The 17,283-nt window shown below is 39.5% G+C and overlaps 2 protein-coding genes across 7 annotated transcripts in view; one reads left to right on the forward strand and one right to left on the reverse strand.

Annotated features, from left to right (window-relative positions):
- The window catches only part of LOC128031480 (ral GTPase-activating protein subunit alpha-2), a 164,450-nt gene extending 154,197 nt beyond the window's left edge, over positions 1–10,253 (forward strand). For 3 of the 6 annotated variants that reach the window (XM_052619769.1, XM_052619771.1, XM_052619772.1), the window contains 2 exons: positions 881–1,005; positions 7,686–10,253. In XM_052619769.1, the coding sequence (XP_052475729.1) occupies positions 881–1,005; positions 7,686–7,843 (283 nt within the window). In that variant the 3' untranslated portion in view covers positions 7,844–10,253. Of the gene's footprint in view, positions 1–880; positions 1,006–4,478; positions 4,539–5,772; positions 5,810–7,685 lie in introns of all 6 variants that reach the window. The other 3 variants (XM_052619770.1, XM_052619774.1, XM_052619773.1) reach the window with 3 other exon arrangements.
- Positions 10,254–11,663: 1,410 nt separating this feature from the next.
- LOC128031485 (insulinoma-associated protein 1b) lies at positions 11,664–13,999 on the reverse strand. The gene has a single exon (XM_052619782.1). The coding sequence runs from the start codon at positions 13,691–13,693 to the stop codon at positions 12,359–12,361; it is 1,335 nt and encodes a 444-aa protein (XP_052475742.1). The 5' UTR covers positions 13,694–13,999; the 3' UTR covers positions 11,664–12,358.
- Between the last annotated feature and the right edge of the window lie 3,284 nt (positions 14,000–17,283).

Here is a 17,283-nt window from a genome sequence, read left to right on the forward strand (position 1 = left end):
ACGCCCCTACCTCCACTCCACAACCTATTCACTAGACATCATAGCATGCACACACAGATTGTATATGTGTATTAGTTCTTGAGTGATTGGCAGGTTGGTTTGGTGTGTAAGTGAACATCAAGGCAGAAACACCTGCTCGTGCGTTTGTTTGGACGGTTAACGGACTGTAGCTGTAACCGAACAGGCTACGCTCACCATGTGTGTAATGACTCCAGGAGTCTGCTGGAAAATCTGATTTTTGATTCATCTGCTATAATGCCCAGCCTATTGCATGAAGTTATTTCCCGATTATTTTAGCTGCCTATACAAGGGAAAAAAGATTAGCAGTGAATTCACGCTGCTATTTCCATGCATTCAAATCATTTTCTGTCATCAAGAATTGTACATAAAAATGTACAATACCTACAAGTTTAATCTCATTAAAATGTTTCTTTATTAAATTTTGTTGATTAGCCTTTATTCAGCAAGACTAAATTAAATTGATCAAATATATATAACAGCACAACTGTTTTCAACATTGATAATAATCAGCATCAAATCAGCGTAATAGATTTCTGAAGGGTCATGTGACACTGAAGTCTGAAAACCATCACAGAATTAAATTAGATTTTCAAATATATTCAAACAGAAAATGGCTATTTTAAGTTCTAATAATTGTAGATTTTTCATAAAAACTTTTAAAAAAACGTTTTAAACAAAAAATATAACATGTTATGCATTATAATTGAATTTGTGTGGAGTCACAGTGACACAATAGCTTTGTGTGAGAAACCAACCCAAATTATTTTAGTGAGCTATTTCAGTTGTTGTTGCGGGGTCATTTCAAAGCCTGTGATGATTTGGTCTTATGTAGATGTGGTTTTCCTTGACAAGCTCTCAGTTATGAGGAGAGGGCTCTCTACCTGGAGGCCATCATTCAGAACCACAAGGAGAACATGACCTTTGAGGACTTCGCTGCTCAGGTCTTCTCTCCTTGCCCCAGCTACTGGCCAACGGGAGGTGCAGGTGAGACACCGTGACTGCTCTTTTATTTTCCTTATGTTGTAGGTAGCAATTTATTTCACAGTCCTGTTCTGCATGTGTACTTACTATAGTAACTGCAACAGCTGAGTAGTAAGTGCTGTACTTAGCCAGAATCTAACCCTGTACCTAACATTAAACCATGTTCAGTTCATGAACTTACTTAACTTACAGTACATACAGTAAGTGCACATACAGCAAAATAAAATGCAAGTATTTTGTTTTTATTTTACGGGTCTCATGCATTACTCTATTTTCGCTGTTTATGAAATTGGGAAATCTCTAAAATGGTTGGATTGTCTGGTAGAGTTCATTTCCGATGTGTTGTCAGACTAGAGGATCGTGCCCTGCCTTCATTTTAAAACAGCCAAAATAAAATCAATACAGCCTTCGACTGTGAAAGCCCAGTGTATCAAACTGAAAATGAGCTGTAGTACAGCTTAATGAGTTACACAACTGAGAGGAGAAATCGAATTCTGTTTAAAGTAGACTTGCAAAATACTGTAAGAACCAAGGTCCCGACATTGGTGGAAATTATAGCTTAATATCATTTGTGATTTCTAGACCTAGAAATGTCAGGGAATCATCAAATATTAAGTTTATATAAAAGTAAAATATATAAAAGTCTTAGAAAGGTATGTAATGAATATCAATTTTATTTACTTATGCTTAGTTGTAAAATATTTAGTTGGCAGTCCTATCTCACAAGTTTATTTATCCAGTAATCCAGTTTTTTTTATATTTTACTGTCATGGGTATAATATATATATATATATATATATATATATATATATATATATATATATATATATATATATATATATATATAATATATATATATAATATATAAATACTTTATTTTTTTTTATTTTTTTTTGTAGCACTTTTGTTGTGTTTTTGACATTTTTATTTGTTTTTATTTTTATTTTATTTGAGGTTTCAGCCAAAGAAAAATGAAAGAAATCTTCCCTTGACATTTAGGTGAAATTAAATTAGTTGAAGGTTTTTAATATTTAATTTTATTTCAGTTAATGTTTATGTCAAGTCATGACATTTGGTAAGACTTTATTATAACTTTAATTAACAAATGCTTAACATGTCATTAGTTAATATATATTCACATTGCTGAAGATATGAGATAATGTATGTGTTAATGTTTACTAATGACCTAAGATTAACAAAAAATAATTTCATATAAATTAATATTCCTACAAATGACATTAAACTTTCTATTCATATGATCATGCACTTTTTAAAAACCTACAAATGACTTCAGCAGAAATTATACAATAATTATTACAAGCTTACTTGCTAATGTCATTAAACCTCTGTTCACATTTTACCTAATGCTCTTTTTTACATTTACAAATGTTGTGGAAAAAAATAGCTTAATCATACATTTGAAGCTCTTTACTATTCACTGAACTATTCATGTTAACGTATTATTAATTAACTCATAATCACAGTCTGTAAAGGCCATATATTTGGTCTCCATTTGTTGTATAGACGTCTACTATTTTCACATCTTAACAAATCATTTATTAATTATTTGTTCATGCTTTTGCAGTACCCAATCTAAAGTGGAAACTCTTCATCATTTGTGACACACAGTGTGATTTGGGTGCAAAACTTTTTTAACCTCAACACTTATATTAGTATACTATTTCATTAAACAGTGTATTCCTTGAATCAAACATCAGCAGAAGGAAACATCATTTTTTCAAGATAATACTTATGTAATATAAACCGATTGAACCATGTTCCCTTACAGTAATCAAACTGACCCCTCTACACCTTTGACCCCTTACACACATCACACCTCAGTAGCAGCAGAAGTGTTTTTATCAAAGCTTTAAATCAGTGTAGAACATCTGTAAAAATCATTTGTAGATTTTCAAAAAGGACATGATCATATGAATTAAAAGTTTATTTGATACTTGTGTGCATTGTAATTTACATACATTTTCTGTTAATCATTAGGTAATGTTTAATAAGTTTAGTAAACATTAACAAGCAGATTATCTCATGTTTCACGCTATGTGAATCTAAATTGACTAATGATCCATTAAGCATTAAAGTTATTTTAAAGCATTACCACACATTTTTATGGTTTAAATTGTAATTGTTTCTCATGCTACAAGCATAACTCTGCCTGTAATATATATATATATATATATATATATATATATATATATATATATATATATATATATATATATATAATCTTTTTTTTTTTTTTTTTTTTTTTTTTTTTTCAAAAAAACTGTTCTATTTGTTTGGTTGGGCCTGCAGAGTTTATGTACTTTTCTTTGTTATTCAAATCTTTTTTTGTTTAATATGTGGACTTTATTCTGAAAGTGGATGCTAAATTCGCCGAATCCCTGAATGCAGATGTAGTGCATTTATCAGGATGCATTCTTTGGAATAATGATGCTCGGACCGTTTTGATTTCTGTAGTGACGGCCGTTTATTTCCTGCTCTGGTGACCTCATAGGGAGCAGCTGAACTCAGAGGGAATGAGAATCTCATCCATTAGACACTTCAAACGCCATTCCTCTGGCTTTCTCTTCTTTTGCATCTCAGGGTTTCTCGTACCTTCATCAAACACATCAAAACTGCGTCCCCGGGATGTTATTCTCTTTTTTCATGTTGTCATCTCTGTCTATTTTGTTCTAATTACTTTCTCAGTTTCATTCTTTTTTGTTCTTAACCTCAGTTATCATGCCTGTTTCTTTTCTTTTTCTGTTTCATCTGTTCGCGCCACCAACCCTAAATTCAATATTTATTTACCAATGAATCATTTAATTCATAATTTACCCATAAAAGCAGGCTTAGGTTGGAAAGAATTCATTCTATGTATACATGCATGAAATTCAAGCTCTGTTCCAAATCCTAGAGACTTGTGTAGCTAGACAGCATTTACAACAGAATAATTATGTTGAGTACTTGATTCTGACTGGCACACACCTACACACACACACACACACATAGATCAATGAAACCTAAAAACGGCAATTACACGTCATGTGATCAATGTTTTCTATAGTTGATTCACTTCAGAACTGAAATCAAAAATTGTAAACTAATATTGTAATAATTATATAGGAAGGTGGTTTTTAATGGATATCCTTTGGAAATAAATTGGATACTTAATAATTCCCCCATTCTCCTTATTTTACAATCTGACACAAAGTACAGTTTCAGGTTCCAGTGGAGACATCGTGAAGCCATTGCTGTGATTTCCGCATAAAGTGGTTTTAGGAGATAACTTCTTTTCTAGGTAGAAAGAGGCAGCTCACTGGGTTTTGGAGCAGAGCCATAGATGCACTCATGATGATAGTTTGGACAGGCCAGACAGACCCGTTTAAAACACCAGCTCATCCAGTAGGATAGAGTTATTTTGTGGGTTACAGTCTATGATGCTGCTCCATGTTTCATCACCATCTCACCCATGACAGCAGGCAGGCGTTGGCCAGGGATGGTTTGGGACATGGATTACTTCTGGGCCAAGCTGGACTGTAAGACTTTTCTGCCTGCTTCCTCCACTAGGCATGTGGCCCCACACTTCTGTTACACAAACTTGTCTTTCTCTTCCTCCATCTCTGCCTCTCTTTCTCCCCCTTTTCAGTGCACTCTGCATGTTCCCTGTTTTATGATAGTGAATTGAGCACATATACCACTTTTCCACTGGGGCTGGTGCCAGAACTGGAGCCGGTGCTCGGTCGAGACTGGCACTCGTTCAGAACCGGCTCACGTTTCCACTGGCGAGGAGCAAAACCCTCTACATTACCAACCTACCAGTGCCATGCAAAACGATCAGTGTATGACATCGAAGTAGTTTTTTTTTTTTTTTTGGAAAAGCGTGGCCCGGTTCACAGTTGGGCTCCGGCTCAAGCACCAGCCCTGGTGGAAAAGCGGTAGTAGAGTTTTCAGAATGGTTTCTTTTAAAAAATGTTAGACTTGTGGAATGCAGTGCTGTGACAAAGATTCCATTTGTAAAAAATATTACCTCAGTTTAGGAACAGAGCTTTGAGGTCAGGGTCAGCTGTGTGTGAGGGAATAGAAATGAATGGTTGGATCCATGCAGGGTTTGGTCAGTTGAGTTGAAAGTATGTTTTTGTTTAATATCATAGTTGGTAGACAAGAGCTTCTCTGAAATATAGCAGACTGTGAGTGAGTTTCATTAAACATGTACAGGTATGAAGTACAAATGTACAAATATCATTTACACTCTTCACAAAAAACAAAAAAAAGTTTGTTACTTATATCATCACATGCATCATTGTGACCGCTATTCCAGCGCAAACACTAAACGGTCACCTTCGTTCAGAAATAACCTCACTCAGAGCCTCGTGCTCTGGTTTGGGCCAAAGTCCTTTCAGTTATGTAACACAAGTCTAATGCACATATTGTGAAAAGTTCTTGAAAGAGAGCTGTTAAATCACAGTTTTGTGTGTTCTGCACCCTGCAGCTTTTCTGTTGTGTTCCCCATGTTAAACGTTCTTTCATTTTCAGAAAACACAAAGTGAAGTGGGCCAGTGTGAATAGAAATGTGTTTCACCCGGTGCTTGTCTTTACAGCCACAGTCTGTCATAATCACTGTATGTTATTTTAACATTTTCTTTGTGTTGTCCTTCCTTCACCCCTCAGGATTAACACAGCCACACACTGTCACACACACACACACACACACACACACTCGTGACGGTGCGAGGCTTACGTGTTGCTCTATTGTCTTCTCTCCCTCTGTAGATTAAGTGTGTTACAGGTGTCAGTACAGTAACTAAAGGTAAGAGGCTCGGTCTGAAGTCCCAGAGACCCCGCCCCCTTTCCCCGGCTCGTCTGCTCATCTTCCCTCTTTATTTCCATTAATGATCTGGGTCTGCTCGGAGCTTTTAAAGGAGCACAGAGGCAGAGCTGCATTGGGGCTGGCTGTTCTCTGATTGTGGACGCCAGCGGAGGAATCGTAACACAGTAGCAGCATGAATGGGTCTCCATCCTCCTCTCCTGCATGTCTCTGCTTTATTCTCTCTTTCCCCTCTTTTCTCCTGTTGCTTTGTCCTATGGCGTGTGTCTGTTTGCCTGAGGCCACATCTGACACTAACACCTGCCCTACTGGAAAATGTCTTTGTCACTTACACTTTTGATTGGATTGCTGCAGGGAACCGATGGGAATGAGGGACACTTACTTTATACACACACATGCGTATATATATATATACACACACACACACACATACATGCGCGCACACACAGTGTTGTGGAAAGTTACTTTTTAAAGTAATTAATTAAAAATAACTAATTATGTTTTTTTAAATTATTTTTTATTGAAAGTAATGCATTATGTTACTTTTGCGTTACTTTTTAAATATGGGCTAGGCTTGCTTGTTTGCTTATAATATACTAATGTAAAAGCTCTTTCACACTAAAAGGAAATGTAAATTCACGTCTGTACAGAACACTCTTCAGCAATAAAAAAGAAGAAATGTTAGTTTTTTAAATGTAATTTTTTTTTTGCTTATTGGTTTGGTTGAATTGGATCAGCAGCAGCAAATTGGTTAATAAAATGGGGTTAAAAACAAATTATATTTATTTAATTATTGCAGCTTTGAGTCATCAAAATCTGTATGTTTGTTTGTTATTTACAAAAATAAATTGTAAATGAAAAAATAATGTGTTACTTTACTAGTTACTTGAAAGTAAAGCAATCTGATTATGTAACTCGCGTTAATTGTAATGTTAGCCCCAACACTGTGTGTGTGTATATATATTTATATATATACACATATATATGCATGTGCACATATAAATCCCAAATGGGAAATTATTTATAATGAATAAATTCCCAGGTTTTGCATGATTGATTTGATTAAAACGCCTCATTGGCTTAAAATAAATCTGTGGATCAGACGGTGAGTCAATCACTGTGATGATGAGAACTTCTGGATCTTTACGCTCTCCACCCGGCTCAGCTGCAGTGTGGAAACATAAGACGCTCAGTCACCTCTTGAATCCATAAATGATCAAAATCCCTGGCGCGATACAGTTCACTCAGCATTAGAGAGGAGGGAGCTGTGGGTAAGTGTGTGTCCTCTCTGCTGGCATCCTGAGTCCTCCTGAGATGTTCTCTGGAACGGACAGCACCCCGCACTCGTTTACTCCTCCCCTGCTCCTTTCACATGCAGAAACTGTTGTTCTCCGCTCTCCTCCCCCTCTTTCAAACGAGCCCTGGAGTGGAGGTCCTCTCCAATGAGCGCATGTTCCCCACACCATCTGCTCGCAGAAACTTGAGATGCCCATAAAAAAGAAAGAAAAGAAAGAAAGAAAATAGCCGAGCAGATGCCATCTTGACAAAGCAGAAAGCTTGTTTAATTTAGATGTTTTCTGGAGTACCAGTATCTCAGATCACCAGCACAATCCATATTTTGCATGTCTTTTTTTATTTTTTTACTGCAGTAAAGTGGAGCTGTTAGTAGGATGACCGTTATTGCTATTAACAGTCAAATGGTTGAGGGCTAACTGAGTTCTCAGCTTTTTTCACATCCGTCTCTATCAGAAGAGGTTTCTTGCGTCAGTAATGGCATGCTATCAGTTTGAAAGCAGGGGTATTAATGGTCATTGTGGCTTATTCTTCACTCTGCGTGTAATATGTCCTCCCTTCCCAGGTTCCCTCAGCTGCAGCACGAGCACTGACCTCAGTGTTACTGTGATGACCAATGACTCCAGCGACCAGGTCTCGCCCACCATACCCCGCGCCTCTAAGAACCGGGTTTCTGGAAAGCTCCGGCGCTCGGCCAGCGCCATCAGCAAGTCCTCCAACTAAACACTTCCACCGGCCCCAGAATGCATTGTCCTTAAACTTTAGCATTTGACCGTAATGTTTTCCACCTGTCATTTTTTTCCTTTTCGAAGCCAAGGAGCAGTGAAAGATGCAACTGTTGTCGCAAACTTATGTAGCTTCACCTGTAGCTTCACCTGTCGTGAAGAAAGAGAAACTGTTGTTATGCTGAAGTAAATCTTCAAATGTGAAATTCATTGCAATTTTCTAAATAATGCTGCATTTGGACTGGATTTACCCATTTGGATCTGCGACTGTCCCAAAAATGTCCTTACGACAGAGTAGCAACTGAATAATACGAAACATTTCAAATACTCGGAGGCTTTAGATAGTTTTTAATATGCTCATTATCCAGTTCTTTGAGCTTTTCTTCATGTCAAACACTGAAAACCCAATCACTGATGCATATGGGAGAGACTCGTCCCAGCACTGAGATGCACTTTTAAATCATCAAAAAAAAGAGTGAGTCTGCTTTTACTACTTTCATAACATCAGTGACGCCTGAAGGGCAACAGACTGCAATGAAAACACGATTTCTTTTGTTATTGTGAGTTACTTTTAAGTGACTTGTTTGATTATTTTATGGAACGTATTTATGCAACATGCTGAATCGAAAAGGCTCTCATCGTTTGTAATTCTGTCGAGGTGTAGCGTGAATGTTAACCCTCTTCATTTGAGAATTGAAGGTCTCCCATTCCTGTCATGGAATTCTACTCCAACATTCCAATGATTTTGCACTCGCCCGGTGGTAAAGATGCAGTAGATCCATGTTTGTTCCTTTCTTCCCTCTGTAATTGGATGTACATTGCTTTTATTTTGATTTGATTATATATATGTTGTCACGTTGTGTGTGTATAGATAAATATATATATATATATGGAGAAATATCTGCCATCACACTATTCCTGACTCAACGGAGGGAAAGCCTCCAGTGCCTCAGGTGACGCTGATGCCTGCACAGTGCCTGTGTAATACCTGTCCAGATTTTTGGAGTTTAGGGTTTTCTTTGGGGTTTCTTCCGTTGTTTAATTGATCTCACACTTTCTAAATGGAGAGCAGCGTGTTTTCTCAATGAGTCGTACAGTTCACTGGAGTAAACTGAATGAGATTGCCTGTGTTTTGTGAGAGCTGCTTCTGTCTGATTAGATGCTGGATGGGGGATCTTTTCCAGATGCTTCCCTGATTCCCGGGTGCTTCTCCGAGTGCCCTTTACCGTAGCAGCAGCATGCCAGCGCTTCTCTCCCTCTCTCTCTCTCTCCCTCTCTCTCTCTCTCCTGCCAACGCCCTGGCTCCCCTCTCTGTTCCCGTAGAGACCCGTCCTGGTTGTCATGGAGGCCAGGTGTTGCACACGCTACAGGCTCCGCCCAGACTGCAACAGGACACACGTTGCACACCTTTGCCTTACCTGAACACTTGTCTTTGCCTCGCTTCGCCTGATACTTTTTCTCTCTTCCAAATGCTCTGAATGAGAAACACTGATGAATGTATGCAGACCGACAGCCCAGATTCCACCTGAATCTAAATCTCAACTCCGATGATGCGGATTGGAAATGGGCTTTTAGTTGAAAATACTGCAACTGGCCTAAATTCTAATTATGACATGTTCGTTGTAGGCTTAGTTGTTAGCTTTGTATATTGTCTATTTTTCTTTTCTCTTCTTTGAATGTTCTAAATTCTGAAGGGTATAAATATATTAATGCCTGTAATATAATCTTTGTATAAGACATTGAAGCTTGAAGATTTTGTCATGACTTATTAACATATCAGACCGTTTTTAATAGAAGTAATCACTTTATCTTTACTAGAAATGTGAAGAAATCAAAACAATTGATTAAATGGATTTGAAGGTCATGTTTATATGCATTTGGTTGGTCTGTTTTTTTATCATTGTTTCATGATTTATGGGTCATTGCTGTGTCCTGGTCTGCAATTTTATATTTCATTTAAACTGTATTTCTATGTGTTGAAATTAACAGCATTTTTACAAATTTAACAAATGAGCGAATGCTGGAACATTTAATTTGTACTGAAAATTTTTTTCATAAAAATAAGCTTTTGGAGAATATATATATATAATATTATATTATATCTATGTGTGTGGTGCAGGATTTGCTTAAAGAGTTTTCACTCTGAAATTTCTAGTAAGTTTGAATTCTAGAAATTGAAGTAGTTTTTTTTTTTTTTTTTTTTTTTTTTTTTTTCTTGGATAAAATATTTTCCAGTACTGTTTGTTTCAATTACAAAAAAAAAAAAAAAAAGTGTTTCATTGTACTGCAAATTTTTTTTTTTGAAATCTTGAAGTAAATGGCTACTACCCAGTTACAATAACTAAAATAGACACGCATAAAATGTATGCTTAAATGTTTATTGTTGAATAAAAAGTTAAATAATTATACTCTTTGTCAACTACTCATATCTCCTCTGTAAAGTTCACTCAAAAAAAAAAAAAAAAAATTCTGTCACTCAAAAAAACTGCCAAATACCAACTTGCGTTCCTCACATGAAATGAAGTCACATTTTGTCATTATTAAAGCCCTGTGTTTTGTGCATGAAATACAACATTGATTTTGCCCTCTCGCTTTCCTGCTTCTGACCTGGAGAAACTGTACGATGATGGGCTGTTGTACATGTGTGTCTGAAATCATCCGTGACTCTGTGCTCTAGTGAGAGAGTGATGGCCATATTGTGTGTTCGAGCGAGTGGATGCAAGTGATGCTCGGGGTTAGAGGTTGTTCTGTTGCTGGAGCCGAGGGAATATAGAGGGTAACCTGACCCCACTCCCATCTGTCTCCCCTGCTGCTCCATGAGCACAGACGCGTCCCTCGCTGGAGTACAGGTGCAAACGCTCCAACACCTACAGCTCATGCACACTAGCACTTAAATAATGACTTTGTGTGTGCGCGCACTAAATCTGACCAAAACAAGTATGATTTTTCTTTTTATTATTTTCTTGCCAATTGCATAAGTATACATGAAGTAATGGTTTTGCATAAACTGAATCGAGAGACTGCATAAATTGAACTTTGCACATAAATAATCTGCAGAGAGGATTCATTAGTTCAAACAATTCAAAGTTTTGCAAACTTTACCCTGATCGTACCTTGGTTATTTGAGCTTATTTTTCTTATACATTTATTTATTGACTCTTTTATCGTGTAAAAGGAACATGGTGGATTGGTTGCATCTTTAGAGATATTTCATTGGGAAAAAATAAAAAAGAAGATGTACGAACCAGGCACAGCACAGTTGGATGCTAATGCCCTTGTACATTTCTGAGTTCATTATTATAAAGTCTGTTGTCACCCTTGAAATGATTTCAGCTAAATTTACAGTGTGCCAACTGCATTATTTGATTGATCAAGCACAGTTTACATGATGACTTCTGTATGACCTGACCAATTCAAAATCAATACTGCTGCCATTTAAAGCATGGGAAGGGGTTTGGGATAGAAAATTGCCAGAATTTGGCTTTATATCATCTGAGCATTTGACACCTGTGGAATAACAGTTGGTGATGATGCTCATTAACTGTTGTAGTACAGTAGACTGCACAGAATTACTTTTACACACCTGCTTTGTTCTTAAAGACAAATATTTCTGTTAACTTTGCATAAATCTATAGATGAATATGGCATATAACTTTTATGTCTGTACGGAGTAAAAGGCTCTTGGAATTCCATTAGTGTCCCCTTATATTGTTTATAATTTACAGTTCTCATATTCAGCGAAAATAACTGCCTGTATTATTTAAATCAACTATTGTACAAATAGTACACGGAGGGTAAATATGCACGAACTAGAAGCGTTTTCATTTTGAAAATATTTTATTTGAGAAGACAACACGGACGCACATGTAAAGCGCTAGGTAGCAAACATTTAGGAAAATAAACTGTGTACGTAGAAAAAGATTGCATCTATAAGAGCTTCACGTTTCAAGAGAGCGCACAAAACCCAAGACAAGATGATCTCGACACAACGATTCGACTGGGAGAAAAGTCCCCCAATAATTTATACAAAGCCATTGAAAATAAATAAATACATAAATAAATAAAATATTACGAATAAACATATTACAATAATTTTACATCATGATAGTAAGCTGTAATTGTGTGTCGACATTCAGAAACAATCATTACACTGAAGAGTTCTTAAGGCAGTAGTTTGATGTTTTTCTCTAAAGGCATTTCTGGCTACTAAAGGGAACCTTTTTAAGATTTGTTGATGTAGTTTTCAGTACGAAGAGAGAGAGAAAACATTTTCAGTCCCGTAATCCACATACTAGATTAAAGCTACAGACGTGAAACGCACAGCATGTGAATTCAAGGCAGAGGTACAGGAACATATCTTAGGTCTAGGAGCTATTACATTACCATGTGTGCAAGCGTTCTAGAAAAATACCTTTGTAAGGGCCAAACTAATACATTTCTCCAGACTTTTCTAGCGAGGGGTTGGATGAGGAAAGAGATCGTACTGAAAGGACAGATCGGTGTGGGTTCGTCTTCAGCAGGCGTTACGCACGGGCATCTGGAGAAGGATGACTTGCCTGTTTTCGGTGGGGTGGCATTTGTTGATGTGTTTGGTGAGACCCGGCGAGCTGTAGAAAGTGGCGGGGCAGAACTTGCAGGGAAACGCCTGCGAGTCGTCGTGCAGCAGGCGCAGGTGTCGCTCCAGACTCGCCCGGTTCGGCAGCTTCTCTCCGCAAGCCGGACACCCGAGACCGTCCGCGGGGCTCAGATTGAGCGGAGCCGGGCTTTGGCTGTCCTCCGAGGGCATGATGTCGGGGCTCTCTGTGGTGCGAAAAGCCTCTCCGAGGATTTCATTTTGGAGCGCCTGGTGTCCCAGGATGTGCTTCCTCAGGTAGGCTTGGCGTTTGAACCTCTTCCCGCAGTGCTGGCAGTCGTAGATCCCGTCGTCGGAGCCGGATTCTGACAGACCCGGACTCTGAGAGTCTCTGTCGCTGGGGAACTCTTCGGGGAAAGGTTTGGCGGGTTGGAGGGCTTGTTTGGGCGCGCTCGGCACGCGCGGTTTGTGCCAGCGCCGGTGGGAGGCCAGGTTCGCCGGACAGCTGAAGACCTTCTCGCACTCGGGACACCTGTACTCCACCCGCACTATCCGGGAGCACTTGTGCTGTGCCAGAGAGAACGGGTCCGAGTATTCTTCTCTGCAAAGCTGGCAGATGAACTCCCCCAGGGGCTTGTTGGTGTTGCCCGAGGCCGCTCGGGGCTTCAGGTCCACGGGCCCCTCTTTGATTTTCAGGCCCAGCACCGGGGATGTGGTGACCTCGTCCTCGAAGTTGAGTTTGCGTATGGCTTTGGGTTTCTTGACGCTTTTGCTGCATTTACGCTCGGCGGCGTCAGAAGGTCTTTTGGCGCCGGTTCGGATGACGGGCGCCGTTCCGCCGCGGTTACTGTTGCTGGTGCCGATTTTTAAGTCAACCGGCGCAAACAGAAGATGATGGTCCAGGCTGGTGAGAGAGGCGGGAGTCGGGAACGATTCGGCAGAGACAGGCGAGCCGAGATTGAGACTCCTCTCGAAATATTTCCTGTCGTGCTCCTTGCTGATGGGCCGGGTGGGGCTGTACAGGGCTTGGTACACCATCTCCGGGTTGCCGAACTGCACCGGCCTAGCGCTGCGGACCGACACCGGCGCCTCTGCTCCGTCCGACGGGAAGGCTGAGGTGATGTTGTCCGGCTTGGGGGCGCTGGGCGCGGGTGGAGACGCGGCGATCGGCGCGATTTGATGTTCTGGAGCGGATCCTCCATCCTCATCCGAGCGTATCCGGTACGAAACGAGCGCTGCTTTCTTGTTCCTTTTCACCAGGAATCCTTTGGGCATGATGAGGCGAGGATAACAAGGCACAACAAGACTAGATCCAGAGCTACAAACGTGCCGTCCGCCTCCCTCCCTCTGAGAGATGCTTTTGCTCCTCAACGCATAGCTGCACTCTTTTTAAGCTGGAATGATGTTATTGTTCTCGCCCCTCGTCGCTCCGTCCTCATCCAATCAGGAGCGAGCGAGGATCTCTGTGGAATTGCCCGTGGGAGGGCTGAGAGACTCGGACCGGGCGCTCCAGAGCAGATGTACCTGGCCTTTATTGTAGTAATGCGCGCTGCCCTCTGTTCACGGTGTGATGGAGATGTATGGAGAGGAGCGCGTGCCGCGGCTGTGGAGCACAGAAGGAAATGTCACTCACTGTCATCTTCAGAATATGCAAAACAACTTAACATAATTTAGATGGGAAACAGTTTCGTGTCTGTGTCGTCTATGTTTACGGTTTAAAGTTTCCATTTCACGCGTGTTTCGTGTAAATAATAGCGTGTACTTAAAAACGTAGAATCACACATCGCGCGTTATTAATTAGCGCGTATGAAACAAGAACATGCTAAGTAAGTCCTAAGTGCTTCCTGTATTTGCAAACCTGGACATTAAAGAGATTTGTAATGCCACGCGTCAGTCTGAGGGCAGTATAAATCAGCTGGCTAACGCATGCATAAGTCATCAGAAGAAGCCCTCATCTCGCAACACAATAGCCGCGTCTGGCCGGCCGTCACGGGCTTTTTTGCCTTTGAAAAGCAAATTGACCTTTATACAGGGATACACGAGCAATCTGGCCAAAAGAGAGACGCGTGCTGGACGCAATCAAAGATGAGCACTGACCTCGAGGTCAAGCCAGGGGTCAGCCATCATTATTTTTCTTCAAACCACCATGACCGGTGACAAGTTCAGACACTGAAGCGTGTGCCAGAATGTTTTAACGCTTTCAACTGCAGCCCAAGCTACACATATTTCCTTGAAATATGGCTCCACCGTACATGAAGCTCACTAGTATTCACTTCACTGATGCTCTTCAAACTACGAAATGTGTTCGTTTACTTATTAGAAATAAGTTTATCAAAGCTATAAATTAAATACTAAAATCCAAATGATTCCAGTACTCTAAATTATTTATATCAGCAAATGCATAGTATTAAAAGCTCTAACACAGGCTTAAGGTTTAGATCACAGCACCTAAGGATCTTATTTATACTCTGTGAAACAGTTGCTTTAAATTCTCTTTTGCGCGCAAAATTGGACAGACGTGTTCCACGGGTTTGCATTCATCTATTGTTCCCCTCATTAGCATAAAGCTGCAGTATGACCGAGTCAAATAATTGCTCAAGCATTGGCATATGCGCCTGTCACTATTCTCCCCTGGAGTTTCACAAATATTACAACACTAGAGGAGTTTTACACCACAAACGAGACTGAAACGTTCCTAGGTTTTAACATGCATAGTTGCGCTGTGCCATCTAAAAGTTCCCAACATCATCTAGAGTTCTGCTTAAATCATGTATCTGCACCCACCTGGACTTGCGCTCATCTGATATTTAACTTCATCTTAACTTCAGACTCTTCACTGATTTTCCCTTTATTAGAACACGTTTTGCTCTGTGTTAACATTTTGTGAAGTTTTTTTTTATTTTTATTTTTTTTATCTAGGTCTTACCCAACACAATGCACTTCGATGGCATTTTAATGAGATTGTGTTTATGCGCACCGGCCGTATGTGCGCGTGTTTGCTGTGTGGCGCGTGCTTGTCGCGTCTCATTTGCATACAGCTGCTCGGCCGGCGCGCGCCCCTCCCCTACTGGCCACGAGCCCCCTTTCAATACGATCAGAGTAAAGACTTATCAACATATCACTCTAAACTCATAACAAGACAAATGTGGGCTTCGTAACGAAAGCCATGTGTGTTTACAAGCCCGGTGGTTTAATGTCAAAGGCTAAAACATAGACTAGAACAGGCATCATTACATCTGTGTGAGCAATAGGTTTGGCTATTGTTTGTGTTGAGGAGTTAAAACGTATATAAAGTTATTCAAAGTCTTGTTGATTTCCTAAACATATATGCACCCTCTAAACAGTTCAAACTAATAATCTAATCTAAATGTTTAATTGCTCAGTATTAGGGTTTATTCGGCAATGTGTTGTAAGGGTCATTTGCACTGCTCCTCCTACAGGCTGGCACATGCTACTGCACCAAACACACAAAACAAAACACTACATGAGTATTTTGTGTTCTCTAAACTTTCCAGTGTTTATGAAGAACTCTTTAAATCAGAAAAGCTAAATGGTCAGTTTCTGGTTTATGTGAAGACATGTAAGATATTCTGTCACAAGGATAAGCACAGCTTGTTAATCAGTCATGATAAACTGAGAATGCATGCATACATTTGAGCCAACCTAAGAATATGATACCTATATTAAACCATGAATAAAACGTTTTCTGAAGCAAAGCTAAAGGCATTTGAGTTCTGCACAGTCTGAAAACACTGGGACTCAGTGGCTGCTGTCCATGGTTCTGAAAGCAGCCCTTTGCTTCACAAATAACCTTTATGCTGCAAAATAAACGTTAAAAACATGGATTTTTTTTTTTTTTTTAGTTGTAACAATGCAATAGAAGAACCATTTTGGGCTCCCAAAATAACTTTGCATTATTTCAGTTCTTAAAAGAACCACTTTTGTTTTGTGAAAGACAATCAGAAGAAACTGTTTCTACTGTAATTGAACCTTTTGTGCAAAGCAGTGGTTCCATGGATGTTAAAGAACCCTTTTAAAATGTAGAACGTCTTGATCGCATTGACACTGAATAAAGAGGATGCAGGAAGAGCGTCAAACACTCATTGGAATCCACATGCAGCATGCAATTATGCAGACGCTCAAACAGGCACATGAATAAAAGAGGCTGTGTTAAGAAAGCTGAATGTCGCATTTCCCAAACAAAGCATTTTCAACATTGACACACAGCTCGTTAGCTGCCATAATTTGCATTCCTGTATAATTGTGCATTATCCTTGATTTGTATATGATCTCGCTTATTAGCCCATATAATGGGGTTAATAACAGGCAGCTCATTGCACTTATCGTTTCTCTGCCGACAGGAGGCAAGAACAGAGGCAGGACTTAATTAATTGTATCAGTCTTTTCATCTGCAGCAGTAGTGCTCCCACACAAGCATTAATATGATTCTGCAAATGGAGGGAAGTGGTACAGCCTGGGCCAGAGACATAAAAGATTGGACTCAAATTAATTTAGGCCTAATTAGACTGTGGGCGTCAGGGAGTGGCTTGCATAATAAGACCTTGTAAATGAGCTCAGACGCTTAGCTTAAGGCAATGCCATTACATCTGCTTTAAACTAGATATGACAAAGATTTTGACCCAGGCTTAGTTAGCGCAGGTCGGTTGACACGGAAGGCTGTGGTGTGGATGAAGACACTATGGAGAATTAGTTAAAGAGATTCAACATCTGCAAGCTGTCCACTGAGATTGTATTTGAGCTCATATCCATAGTAATAAAACATATTAGTCATGCTGGAATCAGGATTATTCTAATATAAAATCAAGACAGTAAATCCAGCCTGACCTCATAAGATAATGTAACTG

Source organism: Carassius gibelio, chromosome A17, assembly GCF_023724105.1.
Source record: "Carassius gibelio isolate Cgi1373 ecotype wild population from Czech Republic chromosome A17, carGib1.2-hapl.c, whole genome shotgun sequence".
Classification (NCBI taxonomy): domain Eukaryota; kingdom Metazoa; phylum Chordata; class Actinopteri; order Cypriniformes; family Cyprinidae; genus Carassius; species Carassius gibelio.